General features: G+C 42.5%; 1 protein-coding gene across 3 annotated transcripts in view; it reads left to right on the top strand.

The window, feature by feature from the left end:
- LOC147026572 (uncharacterized) overlaps positions 1 to 24,674 on the top strand; it is a 69,581-nt gene that overhangs the window by 22,669 nt on the left and 22,238 nt on the right. For all 3 annotated transcript variants that reach the window (XM_085882136.1, XM_085882137.1, XM_085882135.1), the window contains exons 10-12: positions 5,943 to 6,036; positions 11,126 to 11,311; positions 16,940 to 17,032. In XM_085882136.1, the coding sequence (XP_085738262.1) occupies positions 5,943 to 6,036; positions 11,126 to 11,311; positions 16,940 to 17,032 (373 nt within the window). The remainder of the gene's footprint in view (positions 1 to 5,942; positions 6,037 to 11,125; positions 11,312 to 16,939; positions 17,033 to 24,674) is intronic.

Below are 24,674 nucleotides of genomic sequence, written 5' to 3'. Positions count from 1 at the left end.
GGGAAAGAACAATGAAAATAGAGATGACATGATGCTCGGGGTAATTTTGGAGCATGTCACACAGGAGAAGGATCTGGGGGTGGTAATAGATACGGGAGGTAAGCAGGGAGCACAATGCCAGGTCGCTATAGGTAAAGCAAATAGGGTTTTAGGTTGTATTTGGAGGGGGATCAATTGTAAATCAAAAGAGGAGGTGTTAACATTGTGTAGGAATTTAGTGAGGGCCACATCTCGAATATTGTCTGCAGTTTTGGTCACCGCAACTCAGGAAGGACAGAGATGCAATAGAGAGGGTTCTGCGCAGGGCGACGAGATTGATTCCGGGCCTAGCTAGACTCAGCTATGAGGAGCGGCTAAAGGAGACTGCTTTATACACTAGAAAGGAGGCGGTTACGAGGAGATATGATAGAGATGTTTAAGATAATGGAAGGTATTGATAAAATAAGTGCTGATGAATTATTCAACAGAGTAGACAGTGATAGGACCAGGGGCCATAGCCTGAGAGTAAAGAAGAGGTGAGTTAAGACGGTCGTAAGGCAGGGGACTTTCACTCGGAGAGTAGTTAATGTATGGAATGGCCTTCCTGGAAAGGTAGTGGCAGTAGAAACGGTAGACACATTTAACTTGGAATTAGATAGGTACCTGGAAGTTATGCAGATAGAGGGGTATCGGGATGTTGACAGCACTTTTAGGTAGTTTGAGCATTGATGGGTGATTGTGTGCATGTGTACGGAGTTCTGTTGGTGGGGGTCTTGTCAAGGGGTTGTTATGTGGTTGATGTTGTGTGTTTTTAACCAATCCCATGCCCCTCCCCTGAGGGAAAGAAAAAAACACAAAAACTTAAAACAAATAGTTTTTTTTTTTTAATTGCATTTTCTTCTTTGGATCTTGTGTAGGTAAATTAGTATGCTGTTTGCACAGGCATGATGGGCTGAATGGCCTCCACTTGTGTCTGTTTTCCTTGTAAGATCCAAATTCGGATCCGGATCTGATAATTTTAAAAGTTATTCTTCACCAATGAGAGCTTGGGCTAAATCAATCAATCAAAAATCACATTTATTTCTTTCAAGAAAAGCAACAGGTATGAAGAAGGAAACATTTAAGTAACTGAAGGAGGCTGAATCCCAAAAGGCAAGCTTGTAGCGGGAAAGCCCTCACACATGCAGATAAAATTCGGAAAAACTAAACAATGAAATCATATTAAATGTATAAATAAACCATGGTATAAATGATGGGAAAAATAGGAAATCACGGGCAAACAATTCCACAGGATGAAAGAGGAGATCAGTAGTTCAATAAATCAATGGGAAGCACCAGTGTAAAAAATTCAATAGATTTCTCAAAATAACCTTTGTACAATATCGCGAGAGAAAATATTGCTTAAGTTTTATTGAGAAATTGTTCAAAGACCGAGATTTTTTTTAATGCAATAACATTAAATCATTCCATAGTTTCGGACCAGAGAAACGAATATTATGTTGAAAAGCAAGGGTTCTATGTTTTTCGGAAAATGTATATCAGTGACGAATCTGATATCATACCGATGAATTTCATAATTTAATTCAAAAATATCACAAAATTCAGAAGGAAGTAGTCTATTAATGCATTTATACATGAAAATACTTGGCTGATGTGATGACATCGCGCAATTTCAGAAGATTTAAATGATGAAATAATTAGTTTGTACTTGTTCTTGCAGGTTCGCTAGCTATGATTCGAATGATTTTTTTTTGCAATATTACCAATTTATTTAGATGTGATTGAAATGTATTTCCCCAGAATATGTTACAATATGACAGAAATGGAAGTACAAGTGAACAATAAAGCAATCTCCGTATTGTATTTGGGAGCAAATAGTTCAGTCTATAGATTATTATCCCAATATTTTTTGCAATAATGTGTTAGTATCTTCAAGCTATGTCTCAAAGACACCAATAACATTAAATTGAAAGTTGAGAAGATTTAGAAAATCAACAATGGAGTTAATATTCTATTGGAGACTTCTCGATTTAAAGTGTACACAAGAAAAAGTGCTCTTTGGGTCTATGTTACTAAAATGATTGACAAATTGGTTATTATTACAATATTGGGAATCATACATATTTTTCAGAAAAAAAAAGTATGTCTGAGTCGAGTTCTTCTTTACCCAAGCCCTTGCCCCTGGGTGGTAAACAGATCAAATCGCAAATTTGTCGTTTGATCTTTGTTTGCATTGTCATTAGATTGTAAGTCAAGAATAATATTTTCAGAATCCTCTGAATCGGTGTGATGAAAAGGTAAGAAATGTAGATAGCAGGTTTGACAGACATGAAAACTGGCATTTTAATTACAATCAGGAACATATGAATTACACATGACAATCGCATCTCTGATTTAGTGATGAAGAATATTTTGCAATTGAACGAGCCATTAAGGAGTGTAGTATAGGGTCTTAATGGACTTTTACATGTATTTGTATTCTTATGAAAATATGAACATGGTGCTAAACCGAGATGAAGGGGAAAAAAAATTTGTATGACAAAATCTAATCAATTCGTCTTCTGAAAATACGATTCTACAATCTTGGACGTGTTTCACATGTATGGCAAAAGATATGGAAGCAGATAAATAGTCGAAGGACTTTTGAATCAAGCCGCAGTCCTTCCAGTTTGACTTGCAATGAAAAGAGAAACGCTGTAAATGTAAAAGAAAATCATTTATGGATAAATAATGCTTCTGTGGACCCTTAAGGTATCCCAGACACATATATAGGACATTCAGTTAGTCACGACTCTGATGTATCATACAGATCATAAAATATCAACTCGGTGTAAACCAATATATAGCACGCTATCTCAAAAAGTTATAGACGGATTTGTACGAAGCTTAGTGGACAGGTTGGGTGTGTGACAAAGGCGAATTGATTTGATTTTGGTGAAGATCCGAATCTGGATCCCGATCTGAAATTTTTTTTACGTGATTCTTCACCATTGCGAGATGGGGCGAAACTGATATATATATATATATATATATATATATATATATATATATATATATATATATATATATATATATATATATATATATATATATATATATATCACGATATCTCAAAAAGTTATGGACGGATTCATACAAAACTTGGTGGGCAGGTTGGGTGTGTAACAAGGATTAATTGGTTCGATTTTGGTGACGATCCAAATTTGGATCCCGATACGAGAATTATTTAATTTTTAAAATGATTCTTCACCGTTGAGAGATGGGGCTAAAATGATATATAGCATGATATTTCAAAAAAATATTGGGCCTGATATGTTCTTGTGGATCAGACATTGCGTGGCAGAGGTATGTGCTCTACCGAGTGCCCTTCTATTTTTATATGTTTTGGACTTGCACAGTCATAATATCAACCCATCGTCTCCCTCTTCTTTGTTCCTCGAAACATATTATCTGCCTCAACTCAAGATAATAGATTTTTCGGTTTTGTGTAAGCCACCATACCTTCCTTTCTTCTTTTTTCTTCATGTCCAAAGAACATGGCTCATAACTGAACTGCATTTGGAATTAAAATATAGACATTTCAGAAATGTATTACTTGTGAGCATTTGTAAGTGACATGTTGAAGTCTTTTTTTTATTTTTTTTATTTTTGTATACCTTGTCGAGGCTCGTATGAGAGGTAACACACAACCCACAGCAAGGAGGGCATGAGACAAGAGGGGCAGGAGTGGGAAGGACAAAACAGTTGGGAACAGAGACATTAGATCTGTGGAAGGGAGAGGGGTGGGGTGGGGAACATGGGGTATTATACAAGCTGGACATTACAGGGACTTTCAGGAAGGAAAGCAGGGAATTTGAAGGAAATGGGTTTGGGGTATATTAACGGGGGTAGAAAAGATCAAGAATTTGGATGGGGGACGACAAGAGGTGGTGGTGAACAGCTGTTTTGAAGGCCTGGAGGGAAGAATGGGATTGAACAGAGTGAGGGAGTTTATTCCAAAGGTGTGAAAAAATAGGAATGAAAGAGTGAAGGTGAGCATTGATTCGTGATTTTGGTAGTTTTACTGGAAGGGGGTTGTTGGTGGACCTTGAGCGCCCTGCAGAAATATGGGCGGGACATATCACAGACAGAGCAGGGGGGGGGGGCAAGATTGGAGAGGAGACGGTAGAAGACAGAAATACCACCGACCTGCCTGCGGTGAGGGAGTGAGAGGCCCAAAGACTCAGCCTCATCACGAGAGATGCCAATGATCTTAAATGCCTTGGTTTCCACAGCATGAAGCCTAGAAAGGTGAGAGGCAGGAGCACCAGCCCAGAGGCGAGCGCAGTACTCCATCAGGCTGCGGACGAAAACTTTGCATGTGGTCAGGAGCTCAGGTGAGCCGAAGAAGGACTTTGCACGACGGAGGATTCCCAATCGGCGACTGGCTTTGAAGGCCAGGTTGGAAATGTGGCTTTCCCAGGAAAGATCATGGCAGATAGTGGGACCCAGAAGCTTGAAAGAAAGAACTTCTTCCAGAGGATTGTTGAGAAAGTAGATGAGGTGGGGGTTCCAAACGGTCCTTTCGGAGAGACATGGTGAGAATGAGATTTGTCTGGATTGAAAGACATGTTCTACATGTTGGACCAGTTTGTGATTTTACCCTTGTTTTATTTTTCCCGTTTTTTATTTCCTTGTTTTATTTTATAAAAGTCTTGTTTTATTTCTGCCATCATGAGCTTTCTGCAGCTATTTATCTCCCTGATTACCCCCTCCCATCCACAATGCTCCTTTTGTTTCTCAATTTCATCCCAATGCCCCCTTCCCCACCACTACCACCCACGCATGTCACACAGGTTAGAGAGCAATGCTTTGAATCAATAATGCTGTGAGGGCACTTAACAGGTGGGATGGTCTGAATGACCTTTTCCTGTTTAAAGGGCCCTCTCTGAAATATTCTTTCATTCTCACTCCACGAGCTCTTATCCCTCATCAGGTTGTTTTTTACATCACTCACTTTTTATAATGTTGTAAACATCAACATTACATATCATGTTTTATGATGCACTTCTGGATTGTTTGAAATTTACATCAACCTTTGTAATACTGTATATTTATCTTCATCATAATTGTGTTATGGGAAAACACTTTGATCCAAACCGAGATGAAGGAAAAACTTAAAATGAAATACAGTTTTTAATCTCATGTTTGTTGGAGGTAAGCATGTCCTTCCCAAGACACTTAAAATGGAGATGGCTTGCCATACTGCCTCTCTCACAGCTTTTGTTTTATTCCTGCTGTAGAATCCCGTTATTTACCAAGCTGGCACTGAACAGACAACTCTTCTTCGAATGGCTGCTATCGTCACCGCTATGTTGAATATTTTATTAACCCACTCTGTTTTGCCATTTCTGCTTCTAAAATCGGTCAATTTACATGGAGATTGTGAAGGAACTAATAAATTTGGTCAAAATTCCATATTTACCCGACCTGCACGTGATTCGACCTTGAAAATAAATGCTAGAGTGTAAACTACTTGTGTATTGATATAGACCACCATTTTAGTCCTTTTATAACTTAGTCGTTTTCTCCCACCCTCCCAACCACCTCCCCCCATCTCCCACCACCCCTCCCCTGAAAATATGATTCCACAATCTTGGCTGTGCTTCACATGCATGGCAAAGCATATGGAAACACATAAATAATCAAAGGATTTTTGAATCAAGCCGCAGTCCTTCCTGTTTGATTTGCAATGAAAAGAAAAACGCTGTAAATGTAAAAGAAAATCATCTATGGATAAATAATGCTTCTGTGGACCCTTAAGGTATCCCAGACACATATATGAGACATTCAGTCAGTCATGGCTCTGATGTATCATACAGATCATAAAATATCAATAACTCACCTGGTATTCAATATTGTAAGAACTCTTATTATTTTGTCCCCTGTGTTTTTTTTTATTCACTTCTCATTCTGTTTTGCAGTCTCAAGGCTGCAGAATCTCACTGCCGTGAATTGTCTGATGAGTTGACGAGGCTCAAAGAGGAGCATTTTCACTGCAGCAGTGAGACCAGAAAGGTACACCTCCATACTTGCTTCCAGCTAGTTCAACCAAAAAAAAAATACATATATATATATATATATATATATATATATATATATATATATATATATATATATATATATATATATATATATACACACACACGAGGCGCGCGAGGCGGAGTGATGTAATTGTAAGGGACACATCGGCCATTTTGGAGTTAATGCCATATAGCACTATTTTAACCCTTCCCCTATCATCCGAGCTTAATATCATCATATCATTAAAAAAATGTCGCTTACATCACTCCTCCTCGCCGGGCCTCATAAAATAAATATATATATATATATATATATATATATATATATATATATATATATATATATATATATATAAACATCATGATATTTTTTGCTGGGAATAGTTTAACCATTTATCCCTCGAATCTCTTTCACTAGCTGCAGCACACGTCATGAATGGTGAGTGATTGCTCGTACGTTTAGAGCAAGTAATTTGTCACTTGCCTTTTTTTTTTTCCTTTTTTTTGTATGTACAGTCAAGACTTGTGGAAGAGATAGTACACTCAATGGATCAGGATGTAACAGGACAAAAGGAACAGTAGAGAGGGGAGGGTCACCAACAGTGGAGTTGAAGGACAATATAGAAGCACACTTGGACAAACCAATTATCCCTGGAATTATCCCTGGACAAACTATTGTCAGGTCAGCCCAGATAAGATCTATGACTTGCTACAGGTATCATGTAAACCTGTACTAACCTCTTTCATGGTTGGGTTGTTGGTGACGAAACTGTCTCCCCCACCAGGTTTTCTGGTGAGGAGGGTGTATGATGTGGCCACACAGCTGGATTAAAAACAAAACCTTTAAAAAGGCTGGAGGAACTCTTTGTGAGTTATTGGCCATCCATAGCTAGTGCCCAACTGTGTCTTCGGACATCCTCCGGCAGTTGGGTTACTCTTTTTTTAGAAGGTTAGTGGCAGGATTTGCACTCCCGTCACCGTAAAACCCTTCACTCCACAAAGCATAAGAAAACCGGAAAGAAAATTGAAAACCCACTCTGTGGGAGTTCCTGCACTGCAGCTGCCCTCTGCAGGGCAGCTCACCAGATGATGGGATTGGGGCAAAGCCTTCAGGACCCCCACTCTTTGATGATAGGAGGAAAATCATAGGGTAACCTTCCCAGGTCAGATTGTGGTAGTGCGAGTCGGGGTGGTGTTGAGGCGTCGTCCACCAGAGAGCGCTCTCCTTGGATTGACCTGAAGCAGTACCTCCATGTGGGTGCCTGGAATGTCCTCTCCCCGAGATAGGATGATCACCTGTCTCTCTTATCTGAGCTCAAGCATTTGAACATCGGTATTGCAGCACTCTCTGAGTTTCAGAGACTGGATAGTGGCGAGATCAAAGCGTGTCTTGACACCTACCATTGGTCTGGTCGCTCTGATGGTTACCATGCCCAAGGAATTGCTGTAGCTGTGTCCAATAAGCTGATTCCAATGATAATTGAGGTAACACCGGTCAACAAGCGTATTATGAGACTAAGGATTCATCAGTCCTTGGGTGTCGTTTCATTGATCTCTATTTATGCTCCGACTGAGGCGAATGATCTCTCCGTGAAGGATGCATTCCTTGCCACGCTCGAATCTGTGGTTGATCAGTTCCCCAGGCGAGATACCCTTCTAGTCTTGGGGGATTTCTATACATCGACTGGAACTGCGAGGGATGGTTATGAGAAATGTGTTGGTCCCCATGGGTCTGAAACTGTGAACCAGAATTGCATTAAGTTCTTTGACTTTGCAAGAATTCATGAACTTAGGGTGGCTGGTTCATGGTTTCAGCGCCCACAAGCTCATCACTGGACTTGCTATTCCAACGCTGGTAGTGTGGCAAAGGAGATTGACCACATGCTTGTTGATGGTCACTGGAGGATGATCCAGAATTGCAAGGTCTACCAGAGTGCTCAGTTATTCAATACCGACCATTGGCATGTCGTAGCAACTCTGAAGTTGCAGCTTATATCTGGGAGAATGGTACCATCACATCCAAGGCTGGATGTTGGCAAGCTCAAGGATGAGAGGGTAACTGAGGAGTTTGCAAATAGACTGAGTGGAGATTTAGGGGTCTGAGTGCTATGGAGAATCCTGAAGAGTTATGGAGTGCCTTCAAGATCACCATCCTTGATGTTGCCAGTGGATGTCTTGGAACTCACCAGAGAGTGAAGAAGAATTTTGTCTCTCAAGGGACACTGGATACCATTGACCAGAGGTCCCAGGGCCAGGCTTAATGTCAGAGCTGAGCTGTTCAAGGAGTTTAGGAGTAAAACTGTACGTGCGCTGAGGGTGGACAAGGTGACCTATGTGCGAGCAATCTGGGAGGGGGTAGAGCATCTCCTGTGGTCAAGTGATTCTTGTCCTACTTACAGGAGAATTTGTGAATTGCGTTCCTCCACGCCAGTCCCTCGGTGTACTGCAGTTAGAGCGGAGGGTGGTCGGCTCTTGACAGAGGAATCCGAAGTGACGGCCTGCTGGGCCGGTTACTTTGAGCGGCTGTACCAGGCTTATCCACCAGCTGTTTGAGTTGGATGTCAGGGGTGTTACTATCCCTATTGCTGACCCTCCAATCAACTGTGATCCACCTTTGTTTGTGGAAAAATTGGCTGCGGTGAACCAGTTGAAATGGAGTTAAAGCTCCTGGGATCTGTGGCATCCATGCTGAACTTCTCAAGGTTGGTGGAAATGCTGTACTCATATCGTTGCATGCAGTTCTGTGCTCTGCCTGGAACAAGGCGTCATCCCACATGACTGTAAGAGTGGCCATGTTGTCCCTCTCTGGAAAGGGAAGGGTGATCGCCAAGACTGCAACAACTACCGAGGGGTGACGCTGCTGTCAGTGCCGGGCAAGGTCATTGCTCGAATAATTCTTCATATGGTTTGCCACCATCTGCTTGAGCACCAGCACCCAGAACAGTCAGGCTTTACACCAAAAAGGTCAACCATTGACCATATCCTTGCCCTTCAGGTCCTCACCGAACACAGATGAGAGTTTTGGCAGGGGCTGCTTGCAACCTACGTTGATCTCTGCAAAGTGTTTGATTCAGTGAATTGCGATGCCTTCTGAAGGATTCTTGATCTTAGTGTGGTGCCACCAAAACTGAACAATCTGATGTATGAACTATGCTCTAGTGCTGAGAGTGCTGTGAGATGTGGTGATGCCATCTCTGATTTATTTCCAGTTGTTACTGGAGTTTTTCAGGGGTGTGTTCTGGCCCCCACACTTTTCAGCGCTTGTAAGGACTGGATTCGGGAGAGGATGTCGGAGAGATCAAGCTTCGGTGCATCGTTTGGGAATGTCAGGATCTCTGACCTTGATTTTGCAGATAATGCAGTCGTCTTTGCATGGACTCTTGATATCCTTTTGGGGGCCCTCGAGGTGCTGAATGAGGAGTCGGAGCCACTGGGATTATAGGTTTCCTGGGTCAAAACTAAGATCCATGTTTTCAGTGACATCTTAGATGCTGCTATTTTGTCTGTACGTTTTTGTGGTGAGGATGTTGAAGTCACGGAGAGATTCACTTACCTTGGCAGTGATATTCATGTCTCTGCTGGCTGTGAGCCAGAGGTCAATAGATGTCTGGATTGATCCTTGAGAGTCATGAATTCACTGGATTATGGAGTGCAGTGCTGTCAGTTCCTGTGCAGGAGGACAAAAGTCCAACTCTTCAGGTCTTTGGTGCTTCCATCTTGCTCTACAGATGTGAGACTTGGACTCTGACCAGGGATCTGAGACGGACACTTAATTCCTTTGGTACCTGGTCTCTTCAGAGAATCCTTGGCTATCGCTGGTCGGACTTTGTGTCCAACGAGCGGTTGCTGAGAGAGACTCAAATGAGATTTGTTACCTGCATAGTCCCTGCGCATTAGCGGCGGCTGTATGGACATGTGGCTCGTTTTCCTGATGCTGATCCTGCTCACCATATTCTCTCAGCGAGGGAGCCTGTTGAGTGGAGGAGGCCAATGGGCTGACCACGTGCCTTGTGGTTGCAGCAGGTTGATCAGCATCTCATGGAGATGGAGATGGGGATGGGCCAGGCATCTGCCTGGGGGGTGGCCAGACGGAGGCCACTGGAGCAGAAAGTGGGTGCAGAAATGCGCTACTCTGGCACATGCTTCCATACTTGACCTCACCTTGGACAAACAATGGGTGTGTGAATGAATGGGGGACTGGAAAGGATGCATTGGGTGAACAATATGGCTACAAAAGGAAATTCTCAGGAGGGAAAAACTGGAAATTTGAAATGAGGGGGGCTTGGCGCAGTGTGGGGGTGGGGTTGGGTTAACGAGTGTCGAAAAGATCATAGTTTTGGATTGGGGATGATCTGAGATGGTGGCCAACAGCTGTCTTGAAAAGCTGGAGGGAAGAATAAGATTGAAGATAATATTGTTGGTTCCATATTTAAAGTTAGTTCCACAGGCTGGAAAAAAGCGGAACTCCTCCACTAATTTCTTTGTTTGTCTTTATTTTTTGTCCTTTCGAAGCCATCAAATTATTTGAGGAGTCCGTCTGAAACACGAAGGCCTGCTTTTCCCTCCCTCTTGTCCCTCTACTCTCAACCCGCACCATTAAATTGTCTATTTGTGTACATACTGTACATTTTTTCAATAGTGTTCTGTATTGATTTGTTTATTTTTTGTCTCTAATGTCATAACTGTACTCCTGTGTCCATGATTACCTTGGTTGTAAGTTGACAAATAAACTCTTGTGAATTTATCAGATCAAACAACTTTTTGTCTTGTTGCTTGCATGGAGTTAGGTCCCCTTAAATTTAATCACTTGCCTCGGAGAAAATTTTGGAGAGTGATCACTGACTCACCTGCATTTTGCTCCTGATGAGCTCTGAACTGTATAATTTTAGGATCAGTACACCCAAAAACGTATGCACAAAAGTAGATGTTGCTTTTATATCGTGAAAAGTTTTTTTTATTCTTCGATTTTACCCTTCCAATAACCCAAAATAGTGCTTGCATCACGACATTTCATTGATCTTGTCACCAAAGTCTTCTCATGTGGACCACATAAATGTCCTGTTCCCAATCTCGATTCCCAACAGCTGCGAGAGATCACGCAGAGAGCTGAATCAGAGATGGAGATGGCAAAGAATAAAGCGGGCCATCTCTCTGAGTTCCTATCTAGATACAAGGAGCAGTTATCAGAGACACGATCGAACATGTTAAGCTCAGAAAACAGGCTTACAGAAGAAGTGAACAGGAGAAAGCAAGAAACTTTCAAGCATCAGGTGAGATTTGATTTTTAAGAAGGCAGTCGGATGAAGGTTCACTTTTTTTTAACGGATACTGTCAGGTGCTTGATATTGATGACCAAATATCTGGTTTAACGTCCACTTTACTCAATACTTTGCTACACCTCCTGGTACCACCTGCTGATAGTACTGAATAACAACAAAAGTAACATCCTTTTGTATCTTAAAAGTCGCATGTATTTCTTATTTAAATATCTGATTTGAATAAATATTAATTTTTAGATTCATCAATTGCATGTTTCCTTCTGGATAGAAAGTGCTGGCTTGCACATTAAGGTGGAGTATTCGAATTTTTTAAATATGTATGAAGCCTAAGTTTCTGCATTATTCATTGGTATATTTGGTGCCTTTCACCTCATTTAGCGAAACATAGCTCAGGTAGTGCAGCATATGGGTGAAAATCCCAATCTACAGGATTTCCTTGGTCCAGTCTCGAGAAAGACAACCTCTGGAAATTAAAAAAAAAAACATTCCTCATATTTTGACTTCTTCCAAAATTGATTAAGTTTATTATTCAACCTTGGTTCATCTTAAATGGTTTGTCATGTCATTAAATATAATTTTCCACATTTTCTTTGAATATTCCTCAAAAATAGGAAGACCGTTATTTTAACCTCATCTTCAGTTTTGTAGATGCAGCTGTAAGATTCGGACACCTGTGAGATGTATTAGACATTTGTAAGGAAGTGGAAATATTCATCCAGCCGAGCTCTGGATTGTAATGCACAATCATAACATGCTCGTTACCCTCACCAGAGGAGAGGGTATTGCATTTGGGTCCGTCTGTTTGTTACTTGGCAAAAAAAATAAAAAAAAATTCACAAGTATGTTGATTACACTGAACAACAAATTTCAAAAAATTTTTTTTACTGGAGATGTGTAAAGTGATTAAGACTAATTTGGGTACGCTGATTTCAAAAATCATAACCGTTTTGCTGTATCACGTCAGGATTTTCAGTAACAGAAATATTCCCATTGCCTAGAAGTCAGGATTTCAATGAAATTTACAAAAATTCATTTATTCATTTATTTCATCATGAATGCTTCAAAATTATAGAAATTACAGAAAAACTCCACTAGAATGTAATTAAAAATGCTTTAGGCATTTGGCTTTGCGTTTGTGCTGCTCTGTGTCAGCTTCACGATGCAGGAACCAGCAGAAATCGCCCATCATGTTCGGGTTGTCCCGCCCTTGGTAACGCGTCTCCATGAGTGAAATCTCTTGGTGGAATCGCTCGCCGTGCTCGTCCGAGACTGCTCCCAAGTTGTCAGGGAAGAAGTTCAGGTGCTGGTGTAGGAAATGGATTTTCAGGGACATCCTGGAGCCAAGTTTCCTGAAGGACTCCAGCAGCTGCTGCACTATTTCTTCATAGTTGTCCGCACGCTCGTTCCCCAAGAAGTTGTCCGTCACAGCTTTGAAGCTCCTCCACGCTGCCAGCTCTTTGGGGTTTAGAGTTGTCGGAAAAGTTTCGTCCTTCATAATCTGTCGGATTTGCGGTCCAACAAAGACACCAGCCTTGATCTTGGCCTCCGACAAGGTGTTGCCAAACTTTTCCTTGAGGTATAAAAACCCACGCCCATTCAGATCCATTGCCCGTACAAAACTTTTCATCAAGCCGAGCTTTATGTGGAGTGGTGGAAGGAAAACCTTGGCTGGGTCGACAAGGGCGACATGCTTCACGTTGTGTCGACCAGGTACATGCTCTTTTCGCTCTTCCCAATCTTTCTTCGTCCAGTGATTCTTGTCGTCTCTGCTATCCCAGAGACAAAGGAAGCACATGTATTTCGTGTAGCCTGACTGCAGCCCTAACAACAGCGCCACCACTTTCAAGTCTCCGCAGATGTGCCAGTTGAAGTCATTGTACTTGATGGAATCAAGCAGCTGCTGCATAGTCTCATAGGTCTCTGTCATGCCGAACGCGTGAGCCAGTGGGACTGATGGTTTCTCGTTGCCATTGTGGAGCAAAACAGCCTTCAAGCTGTTCTTCCCCGAGTCGATGAAGAGGCGCCAGTCTGCAGGATCGTGATCACACCCAAGTTCTTTCAACAGACCGTTGATGTCACTGCAGAATGTCATCGTGTCTTCCATCTCAAAGAACTCAGCCATGTCTCTGTGACGTGCTCTGAACAAGGATATCTTGGTGTGAGGTTCAAGTAGATTCCACTGCTGCAGCCTTGATCCAAGCAGCTCTGCCTTCGCCTTTGACAGCGAGAGATCTCTTACAAGATCATTTAAGTCTCCCTGCTTCAGAAGGTGTGATTCTTGAGTGTCGGGTTCAAAAGGTTCATCATCACCATCCTCTTCACCACTGCTTACAGCTATGTTCTGATCAGCTGGAGGTGTTGGAACGGGGTTCTCATCATCATGAGGCACAGGTTTACGAGCAGAGACACAGTCAGCGTACTTGATGTGACCTTTATTCTTCTTGTTGAAGCCGGCGATGCTTGTGCAGCAGAAATAACAATCATCATGATGATTCTGCGGCTCACGCCATATCATGGGCACCGCAAATGGCATGCTCGCGCGCTTGCCCACCAACCACTGAGTCAAGGTTGTGTGACAGCTTGTGCAGCAGATGTGTGGTGCCCAGCTCTGTTCTTGGTCCCCCACCTTACACCCGAAGTAGTGAAAGTAGGCGGCCTTCATTTTCACTGCTGTAGATATACTTCGCTGTTGATCTTTTTTGGTATACCGACCACAGACATAACAGAAGTTGTCAGGATGATTGGTACAGGAACGCCTACTCATCTTTATCTGAAAGAAAGAAATATAACACAAGTTAACAACAATTGTACGAAATAGACATGTTAAAGACATATGTAAATTTCATTGAAATCCTGACTTCTAGGCAATGGGAATATTTCTGTTCCTGAAAATCCGACGTGATACAGCAAAACGGTTATGATTTTTGAAATCAGCGTACCCAAATTAGTCTAAATCACTTTACACATCTCCAGTAAAAAATTTTTGTTGTTCAGTGTTACCTCCGTTTGTTTGTGTTTGTTTGTCTGTCCGCTCACCTCTAGCCCAAACCGCTCAACCGATCGTTCTGAAATTTTCAGAGATTAATGTCACTGACCCTGTGACGGTCCTGCATTGAATTTTCGTAAAATTCGGTCGTCGGAAAAGGTCTACATAGGCCAATAGGCCAATTTGAGCCAAATCTTCTAAAATCCTCAAATTTCATCCGATTGACTTGAAATTTGAACAGGATTTGCATATCAGTTCAGTGAATTCAACCACCTATTACTATTGAGGTTATCTTCAGTCAAAAGGTCAACATTGGCCATGCATATCAGGTCACTGAATCCAACCACCTACTAATTTTGAGGTAAACATAGGCCAAAAGGTCTGCATAGGCCAATCCGCCAATTTGGGCCAAATTTTCTAAAATCCTCAATTTTCATCTGATTGACTTGAAATTTGAAAATCATTTTCATGTCAGGTCACTGAGTTCAAACACCTATTAATTTTTAGGTAAACATAGGCCAATCAGCCAATTTGGGCCAAATTTTCTAAAATCCTCAATTTTCATCCGATTGACTTGAAATTTGAAAATCATTTTCATGTCAGGTCGCTGAGTTCAAACACCTATTAATTTTTAGGTAAACATAGGCCAATTTGGGACAATTTTCTAAATCCTCAATTTTCATCCGATTGGGTTGATATGTGAAAAGGATTTACATATCAGGTCACTGAATTCAATCACCTATTATTTTTGTGGTCGCCATCGGCGAAAAGGTCAACAGAGACCAAAAGGTTAACAGAGGCCAAATTTCTAAAATCCTCAGTTTTCATTCGATTAACTTGAAATTTGAAGAGCATTTGCATATCAGGTCGCTGAATTCAACTACCAATTAATTTTAAGGTCAAAAGGTCAACACAGCCCTAATTTCTAAAATTGATAGAAGGGCAAAAACGAAATATATCACTATATCTCAAAAAGTTGTGGACGAGTTTTGACAAAACAAGGTGGATGAGTTGAATTGGTGACAAGAACAAGTGCATTGGATTTTGGTTCGGATCCATCCCATCAGTGGGATACTTATATGTGAACTGTTCCACCTGGCAGCGGTATGTGCTCTACCGAGTGCCATTCTGCTTTTTTGCCAAGTTGTCACTCAATGAGTGATTTTTTTTTCATTTTTTTCATTTGTCTGTTTATTTATCCACAGTGTTTTTCTCCACAACTGCTTGTTGGATTGAGATGAAATTTTCACCATAGTTGCGTCTACACATGTGGAATGTTTTTTTTAATGATAATTATGATGTCATAGGTCACATGGTGTGGCAACCATTTGGGAAAACCAAAAAACCTTTGGACCTCTGTATCTCTGAATCCGCACAAAGGAAAAAATTGAAACTTTGCACACGGTAAGTACTCCTCATGGGGAATAAGTGTGTTTTTATGACGTCTTAGGTGCCTTCGTTATGACTTCATTATTGCATATGTAGAATGCTTCTTTTTTTTAGCTTTCAAAAATCTTCTCTGAAATGGCTGAAAAGATTGAGGCAATCAAAGATTGAGGCTGAAAACCTTACACATATGACAGCCTCTCCATGAGGAACAAAATGTTCACAGATGTGACGTCATAGGTCACATGGTTTGGCAGCCTTATTGGATTTACCCTAAAACCTATTTTTTTAAAATCTTCTCCGGAACGGCTGGACAGATCGAGGGGAAACGTCACATAAATGTTCCTCAAGCCATGGGTGTCCAAGTTTGTTCAGAAATAATTGATGTGACATGGTCTGGCAGCTATATTGAATTGAAGAAAATTTTAAATGTTTTCTCTGGAACTGCTTAATCAATCGATGTGAAACTTCACAATTATGATCTAGTAGTGATGTGGAATGCATGTTTTAAATTTCAACTTGATCGGATGCATGGTCTGGCAGCCAGAATTATTTATTTTTTTGATCTGGGTTCTTTTTTTTTAATGAGGCTTATCTTGGCTGTGCCTGGATGGGTTTGAGGGTGGAGTAGTCGCAGCTGAAATGCAAATCCTATCCAGGTTCCTCCTGATTACTTCATCTTTGCTTTTTGCTTGTTCCGGTCCGTTCTGATTACTCCAATGCAGGACTGTGCCTATTTGGTCTTCCATTTGATTTGAATTGAATTTATTTTAATCCAATTCTAAATTCAATTGAATAATAATTTAAAACGTCATGCGTCAGGGTCAGGTGCCCAATCAAAGCGGGGCTGCTTCAAAGCAGGGCGTCTTGGTGCGTGGACATCACTGCCAGCAGTTATAAAGTGGCAGTTCCAATTATGTCTCCTTAATTACGATACGCACCAGCACACAAACGCCACACAAAATACACCACACAAAACTACACAAACACCACACAAAACAAGTCCTGGTGAGGGCCTGCAATTTCTGATTGCTATTTTTCTCGTTTCATTTTGTGTTGTTAATTTCCTGTTGTAAAGTATAACCTATGGGAAATATCTAGTTGTTCATGATGTACTTTTCCTGTTTATAAATACTTTGCTTCAAACACCTTGTTTGTAAACACTTGGTCCATGCTGTTTCTAGGATGAGTACTGATTAGGGTCACGGTACAATGCTGTAAAGAACTTCCACTTTGGCTCTCCACAGGAGGAGAACAAGTCCTTGCAGCTGGAAAATCAGAAGTTGAAGGAAGAAGTCATGGAGCTGGAGGTCAAGTTACTCCAGCTGGGAGTCGATAGGGTAATAAAATGATTGCATGCTTGCTTTCTTTAAGTGGATACAATCACTTATGGAGTACATATTTTAAGAAAAAGCAAAGGCAAGCAGCAAATAATCCATTGGCATCACTTTGTGATAATTTTCTTTGAAGCACCGACTGATAAACATCCGTACAAAATGTTTTGATGTCGGGACTAAAAAATGGAATTTGAGTTAATTTGTTTTATTGCTTCTTTTTTTTTGCATCAAAGGAATTCTCCAAATTTACATAAACGTTACCTTAAATAAATTGACTTGCTGGAAAAATCTGAGAGGCTGTAACCACAAACCATTTCTATTACTAGTTTGTATGTTCACTTCCCTATAATTGCATGTACAGCTTTTGTAGTTCACTTTCATTGGTTTTCTTCTTGGAGTGCTAATTGGTACTGCATTACTACTTCCGCCACCAAAGGTGGAAGGAGGTTTTGTTTTCACGTCTGTCTGTCTGTCTGTTTTTCTGTCTGTGTGCAGGATATCTCAAAAGGTTGTGGACTCGATTCGGATGAAATTTGGTGGGCAGGTTTGGTGTGTGAAAAGGACGAACTGATTAGATTTTGGTGAAGAAACAAATCTGGATCTGGCTACTAGAATTTTTCAGTGATTCTTCACCATTGAAAGAAAGGGCCAAAACGATATATAGCATGAGATCTCAAAAAGTTGTGCATGGATTCGGATGAAACTTGTTGGACACATTGGGTGTGTGACAAGGAAGAGTTAATTCAATGTTGATGTAGATCTGAATCCATATCCGATAATTTTTAAGTGATTCTTCAATATTGAGAGATTGGGCCAAAAACGATATATAGCCTGATATCTCAAAGATGTATTGGGCCTGATAGGTTCTCATGGATCAGGCATTGTGTGGTGGAGGTATGCGCTCCACCTAGTGCCCTTCGAGTTTTGCTTTAATTTCAACTTCCCTGAATAACATTTCGCATGAGAGCAATGCACTGTGTTGTGGAATCTCTTCTTAATCCCTTTTACCATTTTATTGCTGACCAAAATCTCTTACAATCACTTTTAATGAATGCATTGGCAATATAAAGTTAATGTTCATTCACGTTGTGGGATGCAAAACAAAAAGATTTTGGGGCTACTTTTCTTTTTAGGTTATACTTGAAGCACCCGCTGGATGGACAGAGACGGACGCACGCAAGCATACCGAGACTGAGTTCCTAGCTCGATACAATATACTCCTTTTATATATTCGATGCATACAGCTTCCCCAGGCCATGTTCAAGGTGTTGGCCCAACTTCCGCTTTTTTTTGTTGTTGTTGTATACCTTGTCGAGGCTCGTATGAGAGCTAATGCACAACGCACAGCAAGGGGGCATGAGACAAGAGGGGCGGGAGTGGGAGGGACAAAACAGTGGGGAACAGACACATTAGGAGATCTGTGGAAGGGAGAGGGATGGGGATGAGACGGGGAACATGGGGAAGAGAAGATGGACATGACAGGGACTTTCAGGAAGGAAAGCAGGGGAATTGAAGGAAGTGGGCTTGGGTGGATTATCGGGGGTAGAAAAGATCGAGGATTTGGATGGGGGATGATAAGAGGTGGTGGTGAACAGCTGTTTTTAAAGCCTGGAGGGAAGAATGGGAAAGAATAGAGTGAGGGAGTTTATTCCAAAGGTGGGAAAAAAGAATGAAAGAGTGAAGGTGAGCAGTGATTCGTGATTTTGGTAGTTTTACCAGAAGGGGGTTGTTGGCGGACCTTGAGCGCCCTGTGGAAATGTGGTGGGGACAAATCGCAGAGATTGCAGGGGGGCAAGGCTGGAGAGGAGAAGGTAGAAGACAGAAAGACCACCGACCAACCTGCGGTGATTGAGTGAGAGGGCCAAAGACTCAGCTTCATTGCGGGAGATGCCGATGATCCTAAATGCCCTGGTTTCGACAGCGTGAAGCCGAGAAAGGTGGGAGGCAGGAGCACCAGCCCAGAGGGGAGAGCAGTACTCCATCAGGCTACGGACAAAAGCTTTGTAAGTGGTCAGGAGCTCAAAAGGGCCGAGGAAGGACTTTGCACGACGGAGGATTCCCAGTCGGCGACTGGCTTTGGAGGCGAGGTTGGAAATGTGACTTTCCCAGGTAAAGGTCATGGCAGATAGTGAGACCCAGAAGCTTGAAATAAAAGACTTCTTCCAGAGGATTGTTGAGAAAGTGGATGGGGGGTTTTCTAAACAGTCCTTTCGAAGAGACATAGTGAGAGTGTGAGATTTGTCTGGATTGAAAGACATGTTCCACGTGTTGGACCAGTTTGTGATTTTATCCAGATCTGCAATGAGCGAAGAAGCTGCTGCTTGCCGGTCTGAGGGATGACAGATGGTACGGCAGAGGGTGGAGTCATCAGCAAAGAGATATAGAGGATTTTCCAGAGAGTCGGAGAGATCATTGATGAAAACCAGAAAAAGAACAGGGCCCAGAATGCTACTTTGAGGAACTCCAGCCTGGACAGGAAGACGGGATGAAAGAACTCCATTTAGGGCCACACGTTGACTGCGACAAGAGAGGAAGTCTGCGAGCCATGAGTGGAGATGGCCTTGAATACCATGGGAAGAGAGTTTGGTGAGTAGGGCAGGGGGCCAAACTGTGTCAAAAGCACGTGATATGTCCAGGGATACGGCTCGGATTTCCTGTCTGGCATTGAGGACCTCCATCCATTGATGGGAGAGCAGAAGCAGCATATCCAGGGTAGAGTGACCTGGTCTGAAACCAAATTGATGATCGGAAATCAAGCCATTGGAGAAGAGGAAGGATTTCATGTCTGAAGCGATGATGGATTCCATAACCTTGCTGATGATTGGGAGAAGGCCCATTCGTCTGTAGTTGCAGGGATCTGTTTTTGCACCTTTTTTGTGCAGGGCAGTGATGTTTGCAGATTTCCAAACAGATGGCAGATGACCTTGAGCAAATGAGAGGGTGAATAGAACAGAGAGAGGGTGAGCAAGAGCAGAAGAGCAGGCTTTGAGGACACGTGGGCTGATGCCGTCTGGACCGGTTGCAGAATCTGAGTTGAGCTTTGACAGCAAGCTCTCCACCTTCTCAGGAGAAAAGGGACACAGAGTCCCAGGACAGTTGGGTGCGACTGGGTAAGGTGGGTAGAGAAAGTGATGGTTTTAGGACACAAGATTTAGCTGCAAACACCGAGTTTAGGCATTCAGCTTTATCACGTGCGGTATCAGCAGTGCGGCCATTTGATGTAAGGGAGGGGATGGAGGGGGAACATACACCTGAAACAAATTTGATTAAACGCCACCAGGATTTTGAGGAGGAACGAGAGGTTTGAGAGTTCAGACTTGAGATGAGAAAGATGTTGTTTTCTGGCTCTCCTGAGGGTAGATACACACTTGTTCCGAGCTTTGTTGAAGGAACTGAGATTGCCCTCAGTTGGGTTTGCTTTCCATGAGGCAAAGGCAAGTTGTTTCAGGACAACTGCCTCGCCACAAGCTTCAGTAAACCAAGGGCGGGAGGAAGGGTAGGACAACTGAACACAAGAGGGGATAAATCTGTTCTTGAGGGAGAGCAAGTTTCTTTGAAAGAATTCCCAGGATGAGTTGATGTTTGAGAAAGTGGTGATAGGAAACCAGTCTATAAGTTTGATGGCTGCTAGGAGACCCTGCCAGTCGGCTTGAGTGAAATGCCAGACTCGACGGCGGTGAGGTGGTTCTCTGATGACAGCTAGAGAGATGTCCACTTTGACAAGGACGTGGTCAGAAGAACCGATTGGAGCAGAAGAAGAGCAGCAGATATTGTCAGGGAAATTTGTCAAAATCAGATCCAGACGAGACAGAGTACCATTGGTTGAGATCCGGGTCGCAACCGGAAGTGAACCAGAGCTATCTGCTTTTTGCCTTAGTTGGTTCTGATGGAAGCAGCTGCTGCCAACATTTTGTTCGTAAGGGCAAACTATTGGAAATAAGGTGGAATTGTCAGCGAAATGGAAAAGAAGACTTTTCTAGCGAATCAGAGAGAATATATATGTTTTTGTAGATGGATATATATATATATATATATATATATATATATATATATATATATATATATATGTATATATATATATATATATATTGTTGCGAATTCGCGCCCGTCGGCGTGCGAACGGCCACGTGACTCGAATCGCGGCACATCGCCCACCGGACGGACAATTCAGTCGTGATCCTCCGGGAACTATCGCCCAGAGCCAGTCACGGGTGGGCCTTTCGACCTCACCACAATCGTGCTAATCGGCCACCCGCGTAGGATAGGGTTGTTCGCCAAACTCGACCTACCTAAGTAACCAGGTGATCGTACCTCGCCGCAGGTCGACTCCGGACACGAGCCGCTTGGGCGGCCTGTTCCGTACTATCGGGATAACCGAGCGGTGTTATCGTCGACCTCGACGGTTCAGATTAATTACCGGGATCTTGCACCCGCTATGAACCCTTTACGTGAAGCAGGATGGAGAGTCAATGGAGAAAAGACAAAGCGAAACGGGAACAGTTCAACATGCAAGCACTTTATTTACACGACACACGGAGAGCATACATATACAGCCATACAGGAATGAAAAATGCACATATAGCAATTAAAACAATTATGCACAAAAAGCAAATGTAATACGACCGACTAATGCGTACACACGGCAACACTTATACAGTTCTACTTTACAAGACATGGCGCCACAAGATCCATACAAAAACAAAAGAAAAGGCCACCCTCAAAGACAAGGGGGCAGATGGGGCCCGTGAACCTTTATGGCGTGGGATTTGGCAGACCGAATGAGTCCCACAAGACCGTTGCAGGTTACCTGCACCCTCGCGGTGCGATGGTGGGCGAGCTCTCTCCGTCGCTCCTTGTACGAACGCGCAGGTCCGCGCGACACAGCTGGCAGAGCGGCGCCTCCAGTCCGCGTCCCCTCCGCGACGTCCGGACTCTCCACCGACTGCAAGCTCCAACGAGCGGGTCGCTCTACCGACCGCTTCTCCAAGACTCAGACGGGCAGAAGACCATGAACCGCTGACTGATACTGACACTCTCACCGACCGCCCTGACCTGACCTCCTCCGAGCGGCGCCTCCGTGCACCCTTTTATTTCCCCGGCACCCCGCCCCTCCCTTCGCGGCACGCGGGGGGGGGGACATTCCACCAGATAAATCGGGGCGGGAGTTGAGTTTCCAACCGTCATTCTTGTTTACCAGAGAAATCGGGGTGGGAGTTGAGTTCCAACCGTCATTCTTGTTTACCAGAGAAATCGGGGTGGGAGTTGTTGTTGTTCCCCTTTTGTGTTCGTGGAGATGTTGACGGTTGCTGGCGGAGTGGTGAGGATGGCGTGGTTGTTGAGAGGCAGGTGTGGTTGTGGTTGTTGTGAAGCGGCGTTGTGGTTGGTGGTTGTTGTGTGATGGCGGTTGAGACGTGGTTGGTTCAAAATAAAGGTAGAACAGAAAAACGGCTATCTCAAAGCGTCGCAGCCCGAATAAATCACATAAATTCCCTCTAAACAACGGGTTTGGGGCTAACTACACATGTACTTAGAGATATCTCACCTCCGGGCCCTTCATGGTGTTATGCGAATTTCCACAGCCGTAACAATATATATATATATATATATATATATATATATATATATATATATATATTTATATATATATATATATATATATATATATATATATATTTATATATATATATATATATATATATATTATTTATATATTTATTTATTTATATAATCCTGGTGTTGGCATAGTGGTTAGGGTGGTGGCTTGGGATCCAAAAGCTCCTGAGTTCAAGCCCCGTTGGCCTCTTGAATTAATACACACCAGAAGGTTGACTCAGCCTGTCATCCTTCCCAGGTCGGCGAAGTGAGTACCGGTGTATGCCCCGGTTAGAATAGGTGTACCATATCCCTGTGTCGTAAGCGGCGACCAGGGTTGCGTCAGGAAGGGCATCCGGCGTAAAACCTGTGCCAAATCATTATGCGGATCATAACGGATGATCCGCTGTGGCGACCCCTAACGGGAGCAGCCGAAAGAAGAACAACATATATATTTATATATTAGCGGGGTATGCTTACAGATTGTAAGCAAAAACAAGCCATGTTTCTCTATTGTCTCGGGTCGCTCACCTGAATTTGATTTCTTTTTCGTTTATTTATATTTTCATTTGCGGATGCTTTCCGATGGTTCTATGATTTTTTTTTTCCTGGTGTATCCCCTTTCGATGTCCATCTGCATGCAAAACTACCATGTTTCCCCATTGTCTCGGGTCGCTCACCTGCATTTATTTTTTCATTTATTTTTTTCATTTATTTATATTTTCATTTACAGACACTTTCCAATGGTTCTGAGATTTTTCCCGGTGTATCAGCTTCGATGTCTCTCGCCGCACAAAATTACCGTGCTTCCCCATTATCTCCAGTCATACACCTGCATTTTTAAAATTTATTTATATTTTCATTTATGGAAACTTTCCGATGGTTTTGTGATTTTTTCCTCCAGTGTATTGGCTTTGATGTCCATCGGAACTAAAATTCCAGCTTTCTACGTCACCCGGAAGGTGCCGAACTTTAATGTCAGTCAGTCAATCAGTCAGTGAGTCAGTCAGTGAGTGTTTCAAATGAGCTTTATCTTCAGGGGTTCACATAACTGGTATGCAGGTACTCATGCACGGTTAAAAAAAACAAAAACTAAATGCGTACTTCGGAGATGCTCCGAAAGCTTAAAAGCGTACTCCCACAACAGAGGCTTTTGATGGAAGGTTATCTAAGCTAGTGCAGGTGAGATTCTTCCATGATAATTCTGATAAATGATACTGTAATTTCAACATTTCAGTGAACAAAATTAAGTTTATAAATTATAACATTATAATTTCTAAAGTTGTATTATAACTTACAACTTAGAAGATTAAAAAAAATAGATTTGAGGAGAACACCGGGAGCGAAGAGGAAGAACAGGAGATTCTTTCAGCTAGTGCAGGTATTACATTCTTCCGTGATAATTCTGATAATTGATATACTGATTTCTGGATTGTACCCAATAGCCAAGGAGACTGCTTAGGCAGTGCCAACACTCTGCACAGATTATGGTCCCAATTGATGGATGGATGGATGGATGAAAGACTCACACAAGGCTGAGAGACCCTTTAAAAATCAGAGTGGGGCTTAGGAAAGCAGGCAAGCATGCTCGAAGCTGTCATTTTTGGGGTTTTTTGGTGAGTACCAAACCATTTCTGCTGGTTCTCATTGGAGAACCTAACAAAAAAAAATTGTGAACCCCTGTTTATATTTTTACGGATCCAGGATTCGAGGCTCGCCACGAGGGGAAGCACTCGGGTCTCTCCTGAACACCTGGTCCTGAAGCTACCGGGCACAGATAACTCTGTTCACTGGCGGGTTGCGAAGCAGGGTTACCACCAGGAGACGCCTTGAGACCCCAAAGAGCGAGGTGGCCGAGGATGCGCCTGATAAAGGATATAATTTAATAAGGCCGTTAATTATCTTCAAAATGGGTGTTTTAATTAACCCAAACCCTAATTTTCACTCCTGCACTTCCTTGGAGTTCCCTTAGTATGCATACAAAGTTTGAGGCTGCTAGGTTTTATGGTTTTGGAGTTATGGAGGAGACTCACATACTGACATTTCTTCGTAT

The sequence above is a fragment of the Eptatretus burgeri genome, chromosome 5 (genome assembly GCF_056783735.1).
Source record: "Eptatretus burgeri isolate ZD-2024b chromosome 5, Ebu_testis_v1, whole genome shotgun sequence".
Taxonomy (NCBI): Eukaryota; Metazoa; Chordata; class Myxini; order Myxiniformes; family Myxinidae; genus Eptatretus; species Eptatretus burgeri.
Note: the sequence above shows the minus strand (reverse complement) of the source record. Positions and strands in the feature narration are given on the sequence as shown.